The sequence below is a fragment of the Bos grunniens genome, chromosome 26 (genome assembly GCF_055505025.1).
Source record: "Bos grunniens cultivar Pamir isolate PY7600 chromosome 26, Bosgru_T2T1.0, whole genome shotgun sequence".
Taxonomy (NCBI): domain Eukaryota; kingdom Metazoa; phylum Chordata; class Mammalia; order Artiodactyla; family Bovidae; genus Bos; species Bos grunniens.
Window position 1 is genome coordinate 32,471,987 of NC_141190.1, and position 25,755 is coordinate 32,497,741.

A 25,755-nucleotide genomic window follows, 5' to 3' on the forward strand; every position below is an offset into this window, starting at 1 on the left:
GAACCAGTCTGTTGTTCCATGTCCAGTTCTAACTGTTGCTTCCTGACCTGCATACAGATTTCTCAAGAGGCACGTCAGGTGGTCTGATATTCCCATCTCTTTCAGAATTTTCCATAGTTTGGGGTGATCCACACAGTCAAAGGCTTTGGCATAATCAATAAAGCAGAAATAGATGTTTTTCTGGAACTCTCTTGCTTTTTCCATGATCCAGCGGATGTTGGCAATTTGATCTCTGGTTCCTCTGCCTTTTCTAAATCCAGCTTGAACGTCTGGAACTTCACAGTTCATGTACTGTTGAAGCCTGGCTTGGAGAATTTTGAGCATTACTTTACTAGCGTGTGAGATGAGTGCAATTGTGCGGCACTTTGAGCATTCTTTGGCATTGCCTTTCTTTGGGACTGGAATGAAAACTGACCTTTTCCAGTCCTGTGGCCACTGCTGAGTTTTCCAAATTTGCTGGCATATTGAGTGCATCACTTTCACAGCACCATCTTTGAGGATTTGAAATAGCTCAACTGGAATTCCATCACCTCCACTAGCTTTGTTCATAGTGATACTTCATAAGGCCCACTTGATATCACATTCCAGAATATCTGGCTCTAGGTCAGTGATCACACCATCATGATTATCTGGGTCATGAAGATCTTTTTTCTACAGTTCTTCTGTGTATTCTTGCCACCTCTTCTTAACATCTTCTGCTTCTGTCAGGTCCATACCATTTCTGTCCTTTATTGTGCCCATCTTTGCATGAAATGTTCCCTTGGTATCTCTAATATTCTTGAAGAGATCTCTAGTTTTTCCCATTCTATTGTTTTCCTCTATTTCTTTGCATTGATCACTGAGGAAGGCTTTCTTACCTCTCCTTACTATTCTTTGGAACTCTTCATTCAAATGGATATATCTTTCCTTTTCACTTCTCTTCTTTGCACAGCTATTTGTAAGGCCTCCTCAGACAGCCATCTTGCTTTTTTGCACTTCTTTTTCTTGGGGATGGTCTTAATCCCTGTCTCCTCTACAATGTCAAGAACCTCCGTCCATAGTTTATCAGGCACTCTTTCAGATCTAATCCCTTGAATCTATTTCTCACTTGCACTTTATCATCGTAAGAATTTTGATTTAGGTCATACCTGAATGGTCTAGTGGTTTTCCCTACTTTCGTTAAGTCTGAATTTGGCAATAAGGAATTCATGATCTGAGGCACAGTCAGTTCCCAGTCTTGTTTGTGCTGACTGTATAGAGCTTCTCCATCTTTAGCTGCAAAGAATATAATCAATCTGATTTTGGTATTGACCATCTGGTGATAAATCTTACCTTGAGGGAAGTATAGCTGGCAACAATGCTTGCTCCAAAGAAAGTGGAGCAGAAACAGGTTTCTGACTTTGGCTTTCTAAATATTCCTGGAAAAATAAAACACAATCATTTATTCCCACTGTCTCACTTCCATAAACATATATAAAATATAATTTCATCTTCAAAAAGTTAAAAGTGAGTTGTTAATAAAATGAGCCATACTATTGATCTATAACATGAGAAATACTTTCTATTAGCCTAAACTATCTTCAGAAGTGCAGAATGACTCATAGAATGTTGTTAAGCATGAAATCAAAGAACTGAAGCTCCAAAGACAGGATGACGCTTAAGAAAAATCATTTAAAAATTAAGTGCAAAATTTAACTTTTCTCACGTCTTCATGAAATTAGTTGGCATTCCCAATATTATTAACAGTGATAATTGACCAACTATACCCTTTTAAAGGAAATCTGACAACCCGAAGGTCATATTATATTCAAAAAATCTCAATTCAAAAGCAAAAACACGAGAAGCTCTGCAGCATTAAAAAAAAAAAAAAAGTGGTAAGAAATGACAAGGTCCTTAACCAGAAAGCATATAGCATAGCAGTTAGACTTCCTTAAAATAAAACTAAGTGGAACAGAAGGAGAGGCAGGACCTCTGTGCCTTATCTTGGGGTTCCCAACTCCCCATCCTCCTTTCTCCTTTCCCAATTTGAAAATCTGAAGAATTTAAAGCTGCAGGACCTCCGAGACCCAGCAGCCCCAGGCTTCTCATGAGGATGGTACTCTTCCTCTGAACATGTGGGTATCAGACTCCATCCAGTAGAACAGAGCATCACCCTGGACCATCAGTGTTACCCAGCTGCGAGACATGTTTTTAAAAATGTCTCCTGAAGGCAATTTTAAGACATAACATATAAAATATTGATATATGTAAAGCAATATGCAAAATTCTCATGAATTATAAAAGATAGCAAAAAATTATGAAACTGGTGTTTCCCAAAGACAGACATTTAGTCTCCTTTGTCAACAGGCATATTTTGGTGGGAAAATTCAGTTAATACTACTCTTGTCTGACTCTTGTTCTACAAGAGAAGAAACTGAGGCCCTAACTCACATGGAGAAGAGGCATCAGAGGCTGGTCTGGAGCCCAGATTTTCTGACACTGAGCTAGACTGATGCTTCCACACAGCTTCAGCTCAATAGACACTCACCTTTAAGGAAAATGGTTGTGCAAAATCCACTCTGACACATCCGTAGTTTTTTCGTAACATTCTGATAACGCCTCTTGCTATGCTCCAGAGGCTCTCATTCTTCTTGGGTTTTCCCTAGTTTGCAATTTTGAAAGAATAGTATGGTAAGCAACAAAGCTAACAAATATGCAAATATTATTATCCAAAGATAAAGTTTACGAATTTTTTTATGGAAACTGAAGGTTTATCTGGAAAAATAATGAACGAAGGAGGAAAATACCTATCCATTTGCTGAGACCTGTCAGAAAATGTTGAGCATTCAAAGATGCTAAAAGATGTAATGATATTATTGCGAAGGTAATTTGGCCCATGAAAAAGGAAACATTTAACACAACTTCTTTTAATGCATTGTTTACATCATTCACAAAAATACAATTGCAAACTACTGAAGGATAAAGATGACATAATGGCCTGAAAATCTGTTCTACATTCTCAGATAAAATCAAAGAGACCACCTTATTGTGATCTGATGATCCTGATGGTCCAAATTCATAACATTAAGCAACCAAACACCAAATTCAGCCCCAGAGTGCATTCAGTGAGTGTTTCCTGAATATTTAACATGCATAAGGCACAATGACAGCTGTAGAATGGACACAGGACTCAAATATGACATCATGAGACCCCATCAGGGTGCGGGAGCATATGTTCAGGATGCGCACAGGCAACACAAGGAGGGGGTCTCACAAGAGAGATACAGATAATTATCCAGGTCTATCACTTTATTTTTTATTAGGAGTCCTTGAGTTTTTAGTATGTTTTGAGCAATAAGCTTGACCTAAGTACCATGACCAGGACTTTCACACTAAATAAGAACAAAACTAAACCCCTCTGGAACTTGCAAACTGCTGGGGGGAACAGTAAGTTGGTAAAACCATTCTGGAAAACTGGCAGCAACTACAAAACTGAATGTACCTATGCTTTATGATCTATCAATTCCACTGCTAGGTACATACTCAACAAAATGCATACATATGGTCATCAAGAGAAAGGTTTAAGAATGATCACAGCCAAAACCAGGAAACCAAACCTTTTTTTCAACAGGAGAATAGACAAATTGTATATTCATACACTGCAATATTACACAGCTATGACAATGAACAAATTCTAACTATCTGTAATAAGTTGTTGCTTGAGCAAAGGCAACCAGAGACAAAAAGTCCACACACTACATAATTCCATTTATATAATGATCAAAAACAGGCAAGTCAATCTATTCCGTAAGAAGTAAAGATAACCGGCTACCCATGAAGGGACAGCAATGAGAGAAGGGATAAGGAGGATTTCTAGAGTCCTCGACCTCAGTGCGATTATGTAGGTGTGTTCACTTTGTGCTAATTCAAGCTACACGCATATGATGGATGCATTCTTTCAGAACTGTTCAACAGAAAGTTCAACAAAAAAATCACTGCCACTTTTTAAATTAACTTGTAGCTGCTTTGCCAACATGATCCCACCAATTCTTCAGGTTTAACTTAAAACTCTACACATAAGCAACAAGCTCTGACTACACCAAGCCACATATACCCTTCCCAGGGCAAAGATGGTAACTCAGTATCAAGTATTCTTTCATTTCCCAACTCTATGACTAAGGCTGGTGTTGATTAATCTAATGGCAATTCCTCCAAATGCAGGAAGACACATTAGCACTACCAACCAGGCTGCGATAGGAGATGAAAGCCCAGCCTACTATGTCTAATAAAATTAGACAGTACCAAGAATATTCTCAACTAATTCTAAAAGCACTTGTCTAAAGGCAAAAGGCTAAAAAAGCAAAGATGACTTTTGTGCAGGTGGTCTTCTTACCAGTTGTTCGCCATTGTAATGACCCTCAATAATGCGATCGTAAGAGATCCCAACAGGTATTATCAGGATGTCCGGGATCGTATTGGTGGACAGCGTATCTACCACAACTGACAGAAGTCCTGCCCGAGCACAGGAGATTTTTCCACTTCTTGAGCGTGTGCCTTCCAGAAAAATCTCCAAGAACTGCTGCTGTCGAAGTAGTTCAACTATATGCTGGCATATAAGAAGAAAGGAAAACATGAACTCATGAACTCAGAATAAGCTCAGCAAAGTCAAATCTTAAAAACCAAAAACCCTTAAAATTCACTACAGGCAAAATATTTTACACAAATAATAGCAAAAGAGCATCTCCAATGTTATATTTTGATGATAACAAAAAGTAATCAGCAAACTCATACCCAAGCAATAATCATTGAAATAATTACTCAGACAACTGTTTTTTAAAAATCTCAATCAAGTCTCTCTTTCTTCTGCTATAATCACTACCATAACAACTTTAAGGATAATTAGAGATTACACATACCCCATGGAGTAAAGCTCTATAGAGAATATCTTTCCGTCCATCTGGCGTCTCATCTAGCCTCCGTCGTATGAAAAAGCCTCCAAGCTTATGGATCAAAGTACTATAAATTTAAGAATGCATTAATTTAAAAAAAAATGTAAAAAGAAGACTCAAGTTCCAGTGTGGATATAAGCCACAGGTGTTGTTTGAGCTGCTGATTATGAAAATCTGGACATTACCCATATAGTTGACACATTTCTGTCATTTACATTATGCATTAGCTTTCAGAATGTCGCTGTGTATAATGAAGCTCTGTTACATCTGTTATATGCCAAAAGGAGTTTCCATGATACATTACCCTGCAAAGGTGCTGGTACAGATTTTAAGAGGATTATAAAATACTGCTCAATTTTAAAACCCTGTCCAGGGTCTCAAGACACTGATCTTTAGACATCCCCAAATTTTCCTATGGCACATTCACTTCAAGATGAATGTGATATTAAAAAAGCTCCTTTGGGGAAATTTTCTCAAATAAGTTATTTCTTAGAGAGTATCCCAGTGAGATAAGGATAAGTTTATCAAACTGGAACCAAGCATAACCATCCTCCCAAAGCATGAAATAAAAATTTGCTTCATTTACGCACACATAGAACAAACAATTCTTATAACCCCATGTCTCTGCCTACAAAACTGATGAATTATTTTGATAGGAGGCAGAATTTTTCCAATACTTGTCAACCTTTCCAAGCTCAGAGCCTCCTCCTCTGTTCAAATAGTGTGATATTAATGTAAATATTAATACACAGTTTTGGCACCTTCTATAGTCAGCAGTCCATTCTGAAGGAGATCAGCCCTGGGATTTCTTTGGATGCTAAAGCTGAAACTCCAGTACTTTGGCCATCTCATGCGAAGAGTTGACTCATTGGAAAAGACTCTGATGCTGGGAGGGATTGGGGGCAGGAGGAGAGGGGGACGACAGAGGATGAGATGGCTGGATGGCATCACTGACTCAATGGACGTGAGTCTCAGTGAACTCTGGGAGTTGGTGATGAACAAGGAGGCCTGGCGTGCTGCGACTCATGGGGTCGCAAAGAGTCGGACACGACTGAGCGACTGATCTGCTCTGATAGTCAGCATAAGGAGGACAGTAAGATATCCCTGGAACTTAATGTCTTTGAAAGTTAACTTAACTCTCTGAAAGTTAAACTTTGCAGAACAAATTCTTAAGGAGATGAACCATCCACAAAAATAACCCCTCCTGAAAAGTGCTTTGTGACTGTACAGACTGACATGCAACAAAAGAACACTGCAAATAAACAGGTCAGATTATTTAGAGTCTGTCATAGCTGAAGGAATAATAAGCTAACTGGCACAGAGGTCACGAAAAGGGAAGAAATTACCAGTGTTTATTAGGCAATTCCCAGAGAGCCACCTTGAGAACCAATCCAACATAGAGGGAATGAGGACATAAATTGTTCTGATTATAGAAGACGCAAACTATTATGGGCAAGGCTCTCTAGAGCCCAGATGAAATAGCCCTCTTCATGCTCAGTCTATGCCTAAACACTTTTTGGAAAAAGTGAAAGTGAAAGTCGCTCAATCATGTCCAACTCTTTGTAACCCATGGGCTATACAGTCCATGGAATTCTCTAGCCCAGAATAATGGAGTAGGTAGCCTTTCCTTTCTCCAGAGGATCTTCCCAACCCAGGGATTGAACCCAGGTCTCCCGCATTGCAGGCGGATTCTTGACCAGCTGAGCCACAAGGGAAGCCCAAGAATACTGGAGTAGGTAGTCTATCCTTTCTCCAGCAGATTTTCCCAACCCAGGAATTGAACTGGGGTCTCCTGCATTGCAAGAGGATTCTTTACCAACTAGTTATCAGGGAAGCTCCCTTTCAAAAAAGACATATTTTTTGATGACTTTCTAATTCAACTTTCCAGGTTCCTTGATGCTAGGAAGAGGTATCCATGAGGAAAAGCATAGATATTCTGATCCTTGGAAAAGCATGATACTTGGAAAAGTCTGTAGCATCATATCACAGTGGATTAGAGTTAGCTGTTTGTCTATATTCCCCACTGTTTTATATGAACTATTTGAAAGCAAGGACTATGTGTCTTATTCACCCTTGCCTGGAGAACATGTGGGCAAGCATCGGCTGACTGCACGTATGAATGGCTTCTCTTCACTCATGTGAGTCAGATTAGCTACAGAACTCTGAACCGAGGGAATTACGAAGGAACTGCTTGGACTGTGAGGCTGAGGATCAGACTCCCTGGCATGCAAAGCAGTGACCGCCCCCTTGTGAGGCCCTGCCTGCATGACCCGCCAGCCTGCTCCCCTCGGGTCACTCTCACACTCATCCTCCTCTCGCTCTCTATTCCTCATACAGCTGACCTGAGTGATGCTTTGTGCTCCGAAGTTTGAGACTAAACACTTCTCAAATCTATGACCGCTTCTCTGAGAGAACTATTATACCTTTAAGCCTTCATCATCTTTTGTCTGAACTAATACAGTCAGAATTGATCTAAGTGTTAGTTGCTCAGTCTTTTTTGTACTTTTCAAATTTCCCACAACATGCATTCTTTTAAAATAAAGCTAAAAATCCTAATGTCCTCATTACAATAAAATGTATCTAAAGTTGTAATAGAAAAATAAAAATTCAAAACATAATCTTCATACCTTAACTTTCAAAATAAGGTGATCTTACCTGAAGATGGGGATGTTGAGATTATTGCCTGAAGCAATGTACGGCGCTTTGATGTTATGGCAGAAGAGAATGAAAGTGAGCAGGAGATAGTCAATGTGTGATCTATGAACTGGCAGAAATATAAGCGGCAAATTCATCTGGCAAAAGGAAAGACGCCAAATTTAAAATTAAAATGGAAAATTGAATTACAAATTCAAACACTAGCTAATTAGTGACTCATTCTGTAAAAACATTTTTCAGTAAATAAGAATGGCAATTAATATTTCAATTATATATTATCTAGCTAAAAACAACTGCAACAATGAAAAATAATCAGGGAAGAAAGAGAGCAATCAAGGTGACTCCATCATATATCTTCTGAGAGGAAGCCCTAATTATATAAAAAGAATGTAGGTTTTGGACACAAGGTTGGTTTGGTTTGAAATTCTAGAGAAATGACTTATTGGCCATAACTTGGGACAGTTTCTTAATCTATATGTGCCTTTATTTCCTCATTCATAAAATAAGGACTGTTCTATCTGATTTTCAGAATTATTGCAAGGTAACTTACAGAAGGAATCCTGCATGTTGCTGACAGGTCCTTCTTTACACCAGTTGTCCCCCCAGATACAAAGATACTGTAGTTGTCTCACATGGGGGAAACTTGCAAATGTGTGGGACTGCACAAGAGTATACAAAAAAACATTCCCCCAAAATTCCAAAATCACTCTGCAAAATGTGGAGAGAAAAGAATGATAGATTCCCATAATTCTTGCCTCAGTCGCAGCTTTAACCATCTCAAGTTGACCCTTATGAATCTGAATATTCCAAAAGAAGCTGTTGAACAGTTTCAGCAGCACCCATCCAGTCAGTCTGAAAGGAAGTTTAAAAAGTTTTTTAATGTATACACATATTTATATATATACACATACATAGTTTGACAGCTATCTACCTAAACTTTTGAACCTAAAACCTAAGCGTGATTGTAACTGACTTCATGTTATGAGCACATGTGCGTGTATATATGTGAATGTGTACATCTGAATTATGGACTTAAAGAACTGATTTTACATACGTACTACTCAGAAGCATCCATTTATTGTGTACTAAAATCTTATATTTTACTCTACTTGCATAATTTATACTTCAGAAGCTATAGTCAAGCAAATAGTTAGGTGAGCAGAGTGATCCCATTCCTGAATACAAATCACTCCCTTTAAGACATAAGTATGCGCAGATTCATCAAGAAAAAAAGAGGGTGGGCTCAAATAAATAAAATTAGAAGTGAAAAATGAGAAGTTACAATCAACACTACAGAAATACAAAGGTCATATGAGATCACTACAAACAACTGTATCCAAATACTGATAAAATGGACAACCTAGACGAAATGGACAAACTCCTAGAAATGTACAATCTCCCAAGACTGAACCAGGAAGAAATAGAAAATATGAACAGACCAACTACCAGTAATGAAACACAGTCAGTAATAAAAAAAAAAATTCCAGCAAACAAAAGTCCAGGACCAGGTGGCTTCACAGGTGAATTCCGCCAAACATTTGTAGAAGAGTTAACACAAACCTTTCTCAAACCATGCCAAAAAATTGCAGAGGAAGGAACACTTCTGATTCTGCCCATCCTAAGAGGGCAGCATCACCTGATAGCAACACCAAAGACATCACAAAAAAAGAAAATCACAGGCCAGTATCACTGATGAACTAGATGCAAAAATCCACAACAAAATATTAACAAACCAATTCAACAATACAGTACATTAAAAGCATCATATACCATGAAAAGCAGAATTTATCCCAGGATGCAAGAATGATTCAACATCTGTAAAATTAATGTGATACATCACATTAACAAATTGAAAATTTAAAAAAAAAATATGATCGTCTAAACAGATTCAGAAAAAGCTCCTGACAAAATCCACCATGCATTTATAATTAAAAACTTTCAACAAAGTGAATACAGAGGGAACATACCTAAACATAAGAAAGGCCATGAATGACAAGCCCGTGGCTTACATCAGACTCAATGGTAAAAAGCTGAAAGCGTTTTCTCTAAGATCAGGAACATAACAAGAATGCACTTTCCTGCCACTTTAATTCAACACAGTATTGAAAGTCCTGGCCATAGCAATCAGAAAAGAAAAACGTATGAAAGAAATCCAAAGTGAAGACAGCCTCTTGATGAAGGTGGAAGAATAGAGTGAAAAAGCCAGCTTAAAACTCAACAATCAAAAAACGAAGATCACAGCATCTGGTCCCATCACTTTATGGCAAATAGATGGGAAAACAATCAAAACAGTGACAGACTTAATTTTCTTGGGCTCCAAAATCACTGCAGATGGTGACTGCAGCCATGAAATTAAAAGATGCTTGCTCCTTGGAAGAAAAGCTATGACCAACATAGACAGCATATTAAATAGAAGAAACATCACTTTGCTGACAAAGGTCCATCTAGTCAATGAACAGTATCAAAAGGCAAAAAGATATGGCACTGAGAGATGAACTCCCCAGGTCAGTAGGTGCCCAATATGCTACAGGAGAAGAGTGGAGAAACAGCTGCAGAAAGAATGAAGAGGCTGAGCCAAAGCAAAAACAACACCCACCTGTGGGTGTGGCTGGTGGTGGAAGTAAAGTCTGATGCTGTAAAGAAAACACTACATAGGAACCTGGAATGTTAGGTCCATGAGTCAAGGTAAACTGCAAGTGGTCAAACAGGAGATGGCAAGAGTGAACATCGACATTTTAGTAATCAGTGAACTAGACCAGGAGCTGACTGTGGCTCAGATCATGAATACCTTATTGCCAAATTCACACTTAAATTGAAGAAAGCCGGGAAAACCATTAGATCATTCAGGTATGACTTAAATCAAATCCCTTACGATGATACAGTGGAAGTGAGAAATAGATTTAAGGGATTAGATCTGATAGACAGAGTGTCTGAAGAACTAAGGATGGAGGCTCGTGACATTGTACAGGAGTTAGTGATCAAGACCATCCCCAAGAAAAAGAAATGCAAAAAGGCAAAATGGTTGTCTGACGAGGCCTTACAAATAGCTGTGAAAAGAAGAGAAGCTAAAGGCAAAGGAGAAAAGGAAAGATATACCCATCTGAATGCAGAGTTCCAAAGAATAGCAAGGAGAGATAAGAAAGCCTTCCTCAGTGATCAATGCAAAGAAAAAAATAGAGGAAAATAACAGAATGGGAAAGACTATAGATCTCTTCAAGAAAATTAGATACCAGGGGAACATTTCATGCAAAGATGGGCTCAATAAAAGACAGAAATGGTATGGACCTAACAGAAGCAGAAGATACTAAGAAGTGATGGCAAGAATACACAGAAGAACTATACAAAAATGATCCTCATGACCCAGATAACCACAATGGTGTGATCTCTTACCTAGAGTCAGACACCCTGGAATGCAAAGTCAAGTGGGCCTTAGGAAGCACCACTTTGAACAAAGCTAGTGGAGGTGATGGAATTCCAGCTGAGCTATTTCAAATCCTAAAAGATGATGCTGTGAAATTGCTGCATCCAACATGCCAGCAAATTTGGAAAACTCAGCATTGGCCCCAGGACTGGAAAACGTCAGTTTTCATTCCAATCCCAAAGAAAGGCAATGCCAAAGAATGCTCAAACTACAGAACAACTGCACTCATCTCACACGCTAGTAAAGTAATGCTCAATATTCTTCAAGCAAGGCTTCAACAGTATGTGAACCGAGAACTTTCAGATGTTCAAGCTGGATGTAGAAAAGGCAGAGGAAAGTGAAAGTCACTCAGTCATGTCTGACTCTTTGTGACCCCGTGGACTGTAGCCCGACAGGGACCTCTGTCCATGGAATTCTCGAGGCAAGAATACTGGAGTGGATGGCCATTCCCTTCTCCAGGTGATCTTCCTGACCCAGGGATTGTACCTCAGTCTCCTGCATTGCAGGAGGATTCTTTACCATCTGAGCTACCAGAGAAGCCCAGAAGCAGAGGAAACAGAGATCAAATTGCCAACATCCACTGTATCATAGAAAAAGTAAGAGAATTCCAGAAAAATATCTTCTTCTGCTTCATTGACTACATTAAGCCTTTGACTGTGTGGATCACAGCAAACTGTGGAAAATTCTTCAAGAGATGGGAATACCAGACCACCTTACCTGACTCCTGAGAAATCTGTATGCACGTCAAGAAGCAACAGTTAGAAAAGGACATGGAACAACAGACTGATTCCAAACTGGGAAAGGAGTACGTCAAGCCTATATACTTTCATTTTGCCTATTTAATTTATATGCAGAGTACCTCACGTGAAATGCCAGGCTGGATGAAGCACAAGCTGAAATCAAGATTGCTGGGAGAAATATCAATAACCTCAAGATATGCAGAAGATACCATCCTTATGGCAGAAAGTGAAGAGGAATTAAAGAGCCTCTTGATGAAAGTGAAAGAGGAGAGTGAAAAAGCTGGATTAAAACTCAACAATCAGAAAACAAAGATCATGGCATCTGGTCCCAACACTTCATGGCAAATAGATGGGGAAACAATGGAAACAGTGACAGACTTAATTTTCTTGGGCTCCAAAATCACTGCAGATGGTGACTGCAGCCATGGAATTAAAAGATGCTTGCTCCTTGGAAGAAAAGCTGTGACCAACCTAGACATCATATTAAAAAGCAGAGATATTACTTTGCCAACAAAGATTCATATAATCAAATATATGGTTTTTCCAGTAGTGATGTATGGATGTGAGAGTTGGACCGTAAAGAAGGCTGAGCGCTAAAGAACTGATGCTTTCAAACTGTGATGCTGGAGAAGATTTTTGAGAGTCCCTTGGACTGCCAGGAGATCAAACCTGTCGATCCTAAAGGAAATCAACTCTGAATACTCATTGGAAGGACCAATGCTGAAGTTGAAGCTCCAATACTTTGGCCACCTGATGTGAGGAGCCAACTCAATGGTAGAAGTCCTGATGCTAGGAAAGATCGAGGGCAGGAGCAGAAGGGGTGAGAGAGGATGAGATGGTTTCATGGCATCGTGGGCTCAATAGACAGCTTGAACAAACTCTGGGAGATAGTGAAGGACAGGGAAGCCTGCGTGCTCTAGTCCATGGGGTCATGAAGAGTCAGACAAGACAGAGCAAGTGAATAACAACAAAAAATGAAAAGGAAGTAGTGAAACCATTACTGTATGCAGATGACAAAGACACTAGGGAAATCCTAAAGCCATCCAAAAACTACCAGAACTCTTCGATGAGTTTGGTAAAGCTGCAGAATACAAAATTAATATACAGAAATCAGGTGCATTTCTATACACTAACAACAGACTATTTGAATGAAAATTAAGCAAACAATCTCATTCACAAATGCATCAGAAAGAATAAAATACCTAGAAATAAATCTAACTAAACAAGTATAATACCACACTTGGAAATATGTAAGACACTCATGAAAGAAATTGAATATGACACAAGTAGATGGAAAGATATACTGTGTTCATGGACTGAAAGAACTAATATTGTTAAAATGACCATATATCCAAGGCAATCTAGAGAGTCAATGCAATCCCTATCAAAATGCCAAAGGCATTTTTCACAGAACTAGAATAAGTAAGTCTAAAATTTGTATGGAAACACATCTGAAATAGCCAAAACAATCTTAAGAAAAACGAAAGTGGAAGCATCACGCTCCCCGATTTCAAACTATCCCCCAAAGTTACGGTAATCAAGACAGACAGCATGTACTGGCACAAAAACAGATGCATAGATCAATGGAACAGAGAACCCAGAAAGAAACTCACACTTGTATGGGCAACAAATTGGTGACAATGGAGGCAAGTATGTACAATGGGGAAAAGAGTCTCTGAATGGTGCTGGGGAAACTGGACAACTACATGCAAAAATCAAACTGGACTACTCTCTCACATTATGCTCAAAAATAAATTCAAAATGGATTAAAGACTGAAATCTAAGACCTGAAACCATAAAACTTCTAGAAGAAAACATAAGCAATATTCACTTTGCAATCAGTCAGTAATTTTTTTTTGGATACGTCTCTTCAGGCAAGGGACACAAAAGCAAAAATAAAGAAATAGGATTACATCAAATTAAAAAGCTTTTTCAGAGTGAAAAAACTCTCAACAAAACAAAATGGCCACCTATTAATGGGAGAAGATAATTGCAAAAGATATATCTGATAAGGGGTTAACACCTAAATATACAAAAAACTCAAACAAGACAATAACAACAAAAAACAATCCAATTAAAAAGTGGGCAGAGGATCTGAATAGACATTTTTCCAAATATACACAGATGGCCAACAGGCAGATGAATAGATGCTCAACAGCACAAATCATTGGGAGTATACAAATCAAAACTATAATGAGTTATCACCTCACCCGTCAGAATGGCTGTTATCAAAAAGACAATAAATAACAACAAGTGTTGGAGAGAATGTAGAGAAAAAGGAACCCCTGTACGTGGCTGGTGGGAATTTAAATTGGGGCAGCCACTATGGAAGACAATATGGAGATTTCTCAAAAAATGAGAAATAGAACTATCATAATCCAGCAATCCCACTACTGGATGTTTATCCGAAGAAAATGAAAACACTAATTAGAAGCCATATATACACCCTTATATTCACTGCAGCACTATTTATAATAACCAAGATGTGGAAGCAACCTAAGTGCCCATCAATAGATGAATGGATAAAAAAGATGTGGTGTGTACACACACTCAAAAATGTGCAATGGATTATTACTCAGCCATAAAAAAGAATGAAGTTTGCCGTTTGTGACAATATGGCTGGACTTATGCTAAGTGAAAAAAGTCAGACAGAGAAAGACAAATAATGTATGATTACACGTGGAAACTAAAAATCAAGATGAAACTATAAACATAACAAGACAGATACAGAAAAAAACAGGTGGTTGCTAAAGGAGAGGCAGGTGGGGAGGTAAGAAATAGGTGAGGGAGATCAAGCGCTACAAGCTTCAGTTGTAGAATAAATGAGCCACAAGTATGAAATGTACAGTCTGGGGAATTTAGTCAATAATGTAGTATCTGTGTGTGTTGGCAAATCATAACTAAACTTATAGTGGTGTCATTTTGAAATGTACTTTAATACTGAGCTACTAATGTTGTGTAACAGGAGCTGGTTACACAACATCCAGGAGCTGTATGGTGTGGTAGATCAATTGTACTTCCATGCAAACTCAGAAAAAGCGGTCAGGTTTGTAGTTAGCAAAAGGTGGCCCGGGGGTAGGAACTGGATGAAGGTAGTCAAAAGATACAAACTTCCAGCTATAAGATAAATAAGGACTAGGGATATAATATACAACACAATAATATTAATTAACACTGCTGTGTGTTATATAAGAAAATTGTTGAGAGTAAATCCTAAGAGTTCGCATCACAAGGAAAAAAAATTTCATTCTATATCTTTAATTTTGTGTCAATATGAGATGAGAAACGTTCAGTAAACTCATTGTGTTTTCATAGGGGATGTGAGTCAAGTCATTATGCTGTATACTTTCAACCTACAGAGTGCTGTCTTTCAGTTATATCTCAATGAAACTAAAAGAAAATAAAAAGACACGAGCATGTGAAACCTAACTCACAACTAGTATAGAAGGCAGCGGCAGTAATACAAGAGCTGCTATCAACTGACAGAGACTGAGGTACCCTGAAGCATCCCAAGCGCCACTTCTCCTGAGAGTTAAATAAGAATATATGGAGGAGTCAGTTTTTAACATCAGAATATGTTAAAAACCTCTTTTGGACCAAGAGCAGTATATTAGGAAAGTCCAATGGTTCCATCCTATCTGATCAAAACCAGATGACCCCTGATTAAAGTTTTTTGCTTTGCCTTTTAATACCTGATCATTGCTGGTGAAACGGTGGCAACCATTTCTTGAAGGATCTTTCTGGCTTTCTTTTTCACTTTATTCACAGCTTTTGATTGCTGCTGAGCAGAACCATCAGGGTTTAATTCACCAGCCACTTCTGCAATTGCCTCTTGTACTCTGATTTCAAAATGGAAAGACAGACAACGTAACTGGCTCTATGCTACAGTCTGTATTATTTTATAAACTACAGATACAAATCACAAAGCAACCAATACAATATTGTAAAGTTAAAAAATAAAATAAAACAAATCACAAAGCAAAATATAGTTTCTCTTTTAAATGTGATAACACAGAAGAATAAACTCAAGTTAGAAGTGCTTTCTTTGGCTGTTTATTAAATATTAAGTATATTATATTCCTAAATCAATGACTCCCTGAGGAAGCTGGAAGGCATATTTAAAATTTTAATTCAAATTCACTGGGTAACAACTATGTGAATTTAAATGTTTCAGCTATGCTGTGAGGGACACAAAGTTACACTCTGGCAGAAGGGAAGGAAAGAAAGATTATCCTTCTAGATATGTAATTCAGAGGTACCCCAAACCCACTGCCAAAGTAACATAATTTTTTCTTTTACTTATTATTCATTTACATTATGACTCTATGAGTGGGATATCTGCAAAACTCTCTAGGAGGGATTGAAGGTGGGCATAAATAGTCACAAGCGTTTTCCAAACCAAGTCAGTAATTTTAAAAGGCACAGCTTTAGATTTAAACAGCACAGACCAGTAAGCTATAAGGTAAAAGGGAAGATTTAACCCAATCTTGTAAATCTCCCACATAACTTAGGGAAGAATGCATGAGGTTTAAACCTCCTAAAAATAACTTCTAACATCCTAGTTACAAGTCAAAACATCTGGATGAAATGAAACACACTTGATGGGCTTTACCTAGAAAACAGAATACAGAATAATCCAAAGGAGTTTCTCAAACAATTGTTTTTTTCTTCTCACTGCTGCTGATTTTAGAATAATGTACAGCAAAACTCCCCATCATTCATTACTACAAAAAGACCGATTCCACAGGACTCTGAAATACCATGCCTAAGCCTATCCTTGAACAGCATTTATATCAGTATGGTCAGGAATGCTTTCACAAGTAATTCCCGCAGTTATTACACCGCCATGATCAACTATTCACTTGTTCATTCAGTAAATAGCAAGGTACCTACTACACGCCACTACTGCTCAGCCCTTAACAACTGTACCACTGGGTTTGCATTTCTAAGCATTTTTCAATCCACTCTGGTCTCCAGCTCCCCAAATCCAGATAGGTATCTAACACGGGCCACAGCAATGCGGTGGAATAGAGATCAACCTTCACCCAAACTCCCACAGTTTAATGATTTCCCCACTCCATCAGAGTTCAGGTAGGTCTCTCCGATTTTTAATCAAGATCCTCTGAGGGCAAGGACAATTATTTATTCTCTTCAAATTTCTAATAATGCCTTTCTAATAAAACAATTTGTGCCTACGTGCTTAACAATTATTTGACAGAAATATGAAATGAGCTTCTCTTCTGGCTGTAAAGTAGGAATTGCATGGTCTCCAATATTAACATTACAGAACACTTAACAGAGAACTCTGGAAATATCTGCCTATCTGAATTCCAGCTCGCCTTTCATATTAGAACCCCATTCCATTATTCATGCATAAAACAAGGCTGCTCTTCCCACATGGCACCAAAACCATCTGTTCTCTTGCCTTTCCTTGCTTTCTTCTGGAGCTATAACGTTTAATGTTTGGAAACACAAACTCCTCTTGGGACAGAGTCCCAGAGAAACTAAAGGTTAATAAAGGAAATTACTTCCCCACTCCCATCCCTGCCTTTCCCCCTTACAACAGTATCCCACCCTTACCGACTGCTGTTCAGCACGTTTTCAGTTACGTTGGTGGCAAACATGCCTTTATGGACATCTCGCTCTTGAATGAAAAGCACATAAGAAAGACGTCTTGCCAGCCACCCTCGGTGCCTGCAACATGAAAACGATTTAGCAGAGAAGTACTCTAGGAATACCTATTATTCAGAGGCTTCCCTTTTGTAAAAACAAATCCTCATTTCACCTGTTCCAGAGATTTAGGGTTTTCCTGTAGCAAATTCTCCTTAGTAAGTAGTTCAGGATGCTATGAAGACAGTTTTATTTCTTTTCTTTCATGTACTCTCAGCTAAAATTTAAACTTGGAATTTGTGTATCAATGCTTGAATAGTATTGCTCTGCAAACTAATAATCCAAATATAAAAACAAAAGAAATGTAAGCATCTTACTTTATTAATACCACTTAAAAACTAAATATGTTGGATGCTTTATATACAAGCTTATATAGCTTATAGCTACAGCTACAGGCTATAAAAAGTAATCTGGCAATCTTTTCGTACCACAAAGGGCTAATTTTCTTTTTGTTGTCATTACAGTAATTCTTCTAAGGTGATCACTGACTCACAAATTGAATTGATAAGGCTGATCAGTTGACAGAAGTCAAGGTTAACTAGACAGCAGTCTGAGTACTTGTACTCTGGACTTATGAAGCCAGAAGCTCTTACTGAGTTTTCTTGCTATGTTTTTGTTTTTGGCTTTTTTATAAAACATACTCAACATACCTAAGAAACAGGACAAACTTCCAGCAGTGACAATGACTATGTGTTAACTGAATGAGGGTTAAAGACAGGGATCTCAGAACAAGAATCCTATAAGATTTCATTATGCAACGATTTGAAACCATTTGTAATGATTATATAATGCCTCATTATCATTTCCTCCATAAAGATATCCAGACAGTAGAAGATTTCAATTACAAATTAATTCTGAAAATACACAAAAGTCTTCAATCAAGAAAAAGTAATTTGGGGGAGAATTGTTTATGAATCACATGTTCCTTCAACTCTCCTTCCTGGCATTCTTTTTCTTCCTCCTTCCCTTTGTCTCAGTTCTCTGAACAACTTGGCCCAATATGTTAAGTGTTTAATTCTAAAATCTTTCAGTGAACAGTTTACTGGAATGTACAAAGTCCACACTCTTGATGAAATCCCTTTGCAACAGACTGAAAGCGGTGTGTGTGTGTGTGTGTGTGTGTGCAAAAACTGTTTAGGCTTTGCTCCCTGCAACACAGAGAAGGGCTAAATAGCCAATCCACCTGTACAGGAAGCTTATTACACTGAATAGTTTCATATTGTCTAGTCAATATAACATGCTAAAAAGTGTATGTTTATCTCACATGTTTTTTGTTTTTTGTTTTTTTTTCCTTGACTGCCTCCAAGTGAAGACAACAAATGAACTCCTCAGTTTTGTATGTAAAATATCTACTTACATAAGGAAGAGACTGAATGGGATTCTTTTGCTTAGGATTTTAATCATGTCAACCAGAGGAAAAAAAATTGCTCTTTCCTTTTAACTTAAGAAAACAAGAGAGAAAGGAAAGGAAGGGTAGCATAGAAATTGGCAAAACCACATCTCTTGATCTTAGTTCTATTAAAAAAAAAAATTTAGCTAACATATATGCAAGTATATGCTCATTTATAAAAACATTAAAATATGAGCAGTAACATCAGAAAGCCTTAAAATTTAAGTATCTGACTTCTTGGGCCAGTTTTTTCATGAGATTTCACGTATTTCTCATCTCCTGAGCCTCCAGGAATTTACTCTTGGAACTACAAGGACTGGTAGTGGTTTTGGCTCCCATTCTGCTCTTGTCTTGCAGACATTCACCCTCCTTCCTCATCCCCCAGCCTAAATCCACTGAGAATAAAGCCTCTTTTTCTCTCACTCTGATGCCTAGAATTTGGAAGTAAGAATTCTAAGAAAAGACTTAAGCCAGTAATAAATCAAAGAATACTCACTCTATAGATCAGGCAGATTTCAGAAAGTGATACTTTTTTAAGTATAAAATAATAATATAACATAAGACATTCAAACCTACACCTCTCCTCCGACAAATTTCTATCACATTTTGGCACATTTCAGCAGCAACATCAATATATAAATAAGTTAAAGAAACCTCTAAGTAATATCTATAGTCTCATGAAAATATTATATAATACAGCAGGAGAATAGTAATAGGTCTCTCAGGTTCCAATTTTTAGATAAAGTATTATATGTTAGAAGTTAATACCCTATTAACTCTTCAAAAAAAATATAAAGAGATTCATCTTAAAGTGCACTGGTTGGTTATTATGGAGTCTTTCTCTTGACATGCATTAGAAATATAAGAAATTTATTTTTACCTTGTATGCGTTTCATTGATATAAATAACATTCCGCAAACCCAAAGACGGGATACTGGGGTTGAAAAATTTATCCTATATAAAACAAAATAAATATAGACATAAATATACAACTGGATTGTTGAGCTCACTCAAATTAATAGTTTTTGAGGACTTTCAAAAATCAGAGATGAAGAAAAATGTGTTATTGAAAAGTACTTTTTAGCTTTCAAAAGTCACAAACTCAAAACTACTCCTCAGCATCTTGCAAGGAAATAGTGCCTCTCCCTTTGCCGAGCCCCCCACCCTCAATCAGAAAGAGTTAAAGTCACGATGGCTTGTCACTGAAAGGAATACTGGAAATTTCACTGTTTTAAAAATACAAAAATACTATGCTAAGTAGTAGTAGTGAAAATCGCTCAGTCTATGCTAGGTACCATGTATTATTATTTTGAGATTACTAAATCTTCCAATAATCCTGACACATAAGAATTATTACCCTCATTTTATTTTATTTTTTTGCCTTTCTCAGTTTAATGGTATTTTAATATTAAGAGACATTACAAGTCTCTTTTTAGGAACTCTCTTTTCTGCCAATTTTGGTTTAATTCACTCACTTTACTAGCTGAGTGGATAATAATGTATTCTAAATCAACATCTTATCTGTGGCCGTCAGAGAAATGACTTCTGCCCATAATTGCTAACATATTCTTCAGTTTATTTAGAGATTAAGAGGAGCATGATTTTAAAACTTTTCTTAATGTAGTAAATGGCTTTATGAAGTATATGAAAAAGTACAATTGGAAGAATGGAAAATCATAAATAAATATCTTCACATTCCATCATAATCAGACTAGCAGTAGAGAGGGGAGATGAATCCCAACTATGCCACTGATCAGCTATATGACCTTGAGCAAGCTTTTCCTCCATTCTCTCATCTGAATAAGGAGAATTATAATAATAGGACTTTTGTGAATATAAGAACAGTTTTTATTTTTAATATTATTTGTCTGTTTTTATATATTTTATATGTTTCTTTGGGCTTCCCAGGTGGTTCTAGTGGTAAAAAATCCACCTGCCAAAGCAGGAGATATAAAAGATGCAGGTTCAATCTCTGTATCAGGAAGATCCCCTGGAGAAGGGCATGGTAACCCACTCTAGTACTCTTGCTGACAGAATCCCACGCACAGGGGAGCCTGGCAGGCCACAGTCCATGGGGTCGCAAACAGTTGGACAGGACTAAAGCAACTCAGCATGCACACATGTATATTTCTTTTATATATTAAATGACTTGGCAAGGACAAATCATTCACTCTAATAACAGTAATTCTTGAGGACTATAACATACATTATCTCATTCATCCTCAGGGTAACCCATATGCCCATTTTAGAGGAGGAAAACTGAGGCTGGCAGAAGCTAGTAGTCAACCCCAGATCTTGCTTCAAAGTGTGGGGTCTTTCCAGTCCCCTAAAATGATTGTCTACGTAATGAGAAAACATATGACTAAAGGTCACCCTTTTTGTGAATAATCCTGGAAGATAATCCAGAAATAGTTCTGCTAAACAGATAAAGGCCATAACTTTAACAATGTAGGCAAAAAAGGTAAACCTTCCACAAATAAATGCTGAAAGCATAATAGACCCACAAAAGAAGATGTCAAAATACTTAAGTGCTATCTCTTTAGAGAAATAGGACTTCAGAGAAAAGGTAGCAGAAAATCACTATAAAAATACTGTCAAAAATTATTTTATATAAACAGGCCGTGGAAGAACTTAAGATCAAGTTCAGCACCATGAGGTACTACATTTAAGCAAAAATCATTTATCTATTATGCTACTCATCTCTGCCCACCCCAAACCATGACCACCACCAAATAATTTCTGACTGAAGAACACATTAAAGTATTGTTTTGCTCTTTTAACCATTCAAAATTAGAATTAGATGAGATGCCAGATCTAAAAGAAAAGCCACATGACCTTCTACTTAAATCTTTATTTCTACTGGCCTATTAATCAGAACTGGCCTTACTCCTAGACTAGAAATTTCCATGATCCTTCACGTCCACCAAACTATTTCAACAAGGTTATGTGTGATTTAAGAGGAACACTATTTCTATCGTGATGTTCTTGAGCAGACCTGAATATTTAACATAAACCGCTTGTTAAACAAATCTCTCCCAGATTAATAAACTCCTTATGCTGGGTCAGAAATTCTACTTCCTGCCCAGCCAACCCTGAGTGGAAAACTCACACAGCAGCGGTAGTTATCCACACAGGTTAGAAGCAACCTCAATAAATGGCAGGGTTAATAAACAGCACTTAAACGCTCTAATAACTAGCCCATCCCAGAGAGAGTTTACCATCCAGGTGACTCTACTGCCTGAGATCACAGCCATATTAGAGTCTACATTCCTGAACGAGCTCACACTTCTTGGCAAAATGCCCTCAGATGCATACTTATCCAATCAACTGAGATACTATACTGTAATGTGGAAGATTTTGCATGGCTTTTTCCCACCAAAATACAAACAACAAACCCATCACACCCTTTCTTAAATCTTCATGCTGACATTTTAATGACCATCCTTCACTATCACAGAGTCAAAAGAAACCCCCTTGCACTCCCCTCCACTGTGGGAACAGACACTTAGCAAAAGGGTAAAGCCACAGTTTTACTTTCTTTTTCTGTCCCACTCACACTCACATGTGTGTGTATGTGCATATGTGTATGCACGCTTTCTTTCTCTCTTTCTCGTTCATCTTGCTAGCATTTTAAAGTTCAGTGCTAAATTTCAATGTCTTGAAGTTACATGAAGGATCCCATTAACTCTTTGGAAGAGTTATCTGAAAGGAAGACCTACTCTCCCCCTAAAGTCATACTAAGACAAGAACAAAACAAAATATTGCCTGGCACCAACTATTAGACCAATATTCATTGAATAAACGAATAGAAAGAAAAATTAGATCAACATTTTTACTTGGGATATTTGGTTCATAAACGTGGACCTAAGTTCTAAAAATGCATTAAGTCCATTAAGACTAAGCAAAAATAAAGTTTACACAAAGTTGGAAATCCATGTCACATATTTCACTCTGTTTTTTTGGGCTTCCCTGGTGGCTCAGACGGTAAAGAATCTGCCTACAGTGCATCCCTGGGTTGGGAAGATACCTTGGAGAAGGGAACGGCAACCCACTCCAGTATTCTCGCCTGGAGAATTCCATGGACAGACTCTGTTTATTAAAGGTCGACAAAGGTATTAAAGGTAACATTCTTACCCAGCTCTGAGGAGTACAGGAATAACAGCACCTTCCCACAAAGGGCCTCTTCCGGCTCATTAGGCTTTCTTTCCACTTCAAGGTTGCAGATCTGAAGACAGTAGGCCTGGAACCACACTCACCCTAATAAATATTAAGGAAAAGTAGTGTATGAATGGGCAAGAAAATTCTACTTGTCTACTTGATCTCAAAACTCTAAAAATCTCTTAAAACTAAGCTGTTCGAGACAGAAGAGAAATTTCTGACACATTTTCCTTTCGGTAGCCCGCATTTCTGTTTTTCGTTTCAAGGACTCCGTCCACGACCGACACCTGGAACAGAGCTTGGATCATAAGCAAAAGCTGAGCACCTAAGAATAGCAATAGCTGGCAACACTCAAAGCAGCATTCAAAGGTTTAAACGTTAAGTTGGAAAAGGTCAGACAGCCTTCTGACAGTAGCAGGAGGAATAAAGCCAGACCCCTGGAGCCCTATGCTAACACTTCATCTCCCTCCCTCTTAAATCACACACTCCTACAAAAGAACTACAAAGACCTTACTTAAGAGTAAGCAAGTTGTTATACCATAGCTTAAAATAATTCACTTTAAAGGAAAAACAAGGTCAACTTATATAACATTCCTTTATCCTAACAAGTGAGTTTAAAGTCTAGAATTGAAATTACAGCCATACTATCCAATTAGGGTCAAATTCTGCTCTTCTGTCTAAATAATTTTCTCTTAACTTTGAATTCATCAGTTGCTCAAGTCCCAGTGATATAACATTCTCAAAAAGAAACGCAAAGACCACCTAAAACTCCAACCCCCCCAAAAAAAGTTCTGTTTTGTTTTTAATCTGAAGCAGACTGAAGAAATATCTGAAGAAATATTGAAAACATTCCATGTTATGCTGACATAGAGAAAACAATACAAGAACAACAATAACAAAAAAAAAACCGCCAAAAAATGCCTTTTGGATTGGGATTCATACTAAAATTTCTATTTTCAATTATTTAAATAAACTTCATTTCCACTACAAAATTCACACTTCTGAAATGTAATTATATAAAACAGAAACAGAATTAAAAAAAAAAAATTCTGGTTAAATTACACCACCCAAAAGAACAAACAGGCTTTTTTCCTCTGCAAAAGTATTTTGCTTTTTAACATAATCCCCGTCCTTACACTTCTTACCCATTTTTTTTCTTCCCAATAACATAATACCATAAGAACTTTTAAATATTAGACTTCGTAAACTAACCTTCAAACAGCTGGAGGCAGTTTCTGTAGCTATTAATGTCTATTTGAATTTATGCTTCCCGTACATCCTCCTTCATTAACACTGAGAAGAACATCTTTAGGCTGGATGCTTTTAACCTGTATCTTAAACTTACCCATTCCTCGGTGGCATGCTTACACCGACCAATGCTGTATTCAGAAGAATTTGGCAAATAAGATACATCTATCGTGCCAAGGGTCAATGCAGATTCATCCATGTCACACAGCGTAACTCCCGAATCATGTGCTGTAAAAAATGTATACCGTTTAAGTTAATAAGGGATCCAGAGGGTAAATAGTAGAACTCAAAATTCTGATTTCTATGTTATTTTGCTTCAGGGTAGGATGTCAAATGAACTAAGGAGGACTTCTTAGTCATTGTATAAAACTGGACTTTGATGTATATATATGAACTCAGGTCATCCAGATTTAAAAAAATTTTTGTATCTTTAGACTTCATGAACAAAACAGCTATGAATTCACAAGGGTAATTATCACCCTGTTTCAGGTATGTGACAAATAATATTTTATTTGTGTTAAGTGAATAGTTCCTGGAAGGATGCAAATATGCATTTACTAATTTAAAGTTACATGTATGCACACAAGTAGGTAATTTTTGAAAAATTATGTGCTGGGAATTTTTGGTCATACATACCATGCAATGTAAAATGGACAAAGGTAATGAGTGCACCTCTAACGTTTCCCACTTAAACTGAATTAAGTTTATTTTCTTGTGCTGCCTTAAATGAAATGGTATTTGCACTTTTAATACATCTACAAAGCTCTAAAACAAGAAAACACTGTTCTGAAATATCTGATTTATAAGTTTTCATATCTTTGCAATAAGCCTTTTCCCACCCTCAGAAAAAACATTCACTAACAGTGAACTGCTAAAAAATAAATAAATAAATAAATAAGATATTAAAATATAAGAATTTTCTAACCTAATCCTCAAATTATTTCAGCTTTTGATTATTTCTCACCTGGCCTTAAATCAGTTTTTAAAACCTTAAAAACTCATGTTCAGGTTAACACAGTTCCTTGGAGGGCAGATTCCCATTTCTTTACAATCCCCATCTGGATTTATAGTGGTAACTGTAATTCTCAGGATAACTATACACATTCTTCACAATTTTACCTAAGTAACAATCTAACAAATAGGCGAGGGCAAGGAAGAGTAAACCAATGCACTTGGCATGAAAGCTCTTCTTATTATAAAATAAAACTCAGCTATCAGTTTCAGGCGCAAAATGTAGGTACGACAGGGGGAGCCGGTGGCTGCCTGGGAAAATGAAGACTTGGCTGGCCCCAGTGATGAAGGGAGGACGAGAGGGGGAAACGGTCCTGTGCCAATAAGAAGCCCACGCTTCGCTCCTCCCTCCACACGTTTGTCCAAGGTTGAAAAGTGCCCCGATCCCACCCCACCCAAAAAGAAAAGCCAGCCTATGCGCTGAGGGGAGCCAACCGTGGGTTTTGAAAGCGAGAGAGGCAGGAGGGCCGACTCTGAAGCCAAATACATCCGAGCTCGAATCCCTCCTCTGTTTACCATCTGTGGTCACCAACCAGATGGGTTAACAACAACTTA

At 37.6% G+C, this 25,755-nt stretch overlaps 1 protein-coding gene across 15 annotated transcripts in view; it reads right to left on the reverse strand.

The window, feature by feature from the left end:
• Positions 1 to 25,755, reverse strand: part of GPAM (glycerol-3-phosphate acyltransferase, mitochondrial) — a 72,636-nt gene that overhangs the window by 15,575 nt on the left and 31,306 nt on the right. For 11 of the 15 annotated variants that reach the window (XR_015155787.1, XR_015155786.1, XR_015155789.1 and 8 more), the window contains 11 exons: positions 24,287 to 24,417; positions 22,918 to 23,040; positions 19,664 to 19,737; positions 17,304 to 17,417; positions 15,416 to 15,562; positions 8,318 to 8,414; positions 7,563 to 7,699; positions 4,875 to 4,974; positions 4,352 to 4,564; positions 2,507 to 2,620; positions 1,312 to 1,397 (listed from right to left, as the gene is read on the reverse strand). Coding sequence is in view for 11 of the 15 variants with exons in the window: in XM_086379011.1 (XP_086235137.1) it covers positions 1,312 to 1,397; positions 2,507 to 2,620; positions 4,352 to 4,564; positions 4,875 to 4,974; positions 7,563 to 7,699; positions 8,318 to 8,414; positions 15,416 to 15,562; positions 17,304 to 17,417; positions 19,664 to 19,737; positions 22,918 to 23,040; positions 24,287 to 24,417 (1,336 nt within the window). In the remaining 4 variants the exon portion in view is untranslated. Of the gene's footprint in view, positions 1 to 1,311; positions 1,398 to 2,506; positions 2,621 to 4,351; positions 4,565 to 4,874; positions 4,975 to 7,562; positions 7,700 to 8,317; positions 8,415 to 15,415; positions 15,563 to 17,303; positions 17,418 to 19,663; positions 19,738 to 22,917; positions 23,041 to 24,153; positions 24,237 to 24,286; positions 24,418 to 25,153; positions 25,525 to 25,755 lie in introns of those variants that run through there. The other 4 variants (XR_015155788.1, XM_086379022.1, XM_086379019.1 and 1 more) reach the window with 2 other exon arrangements.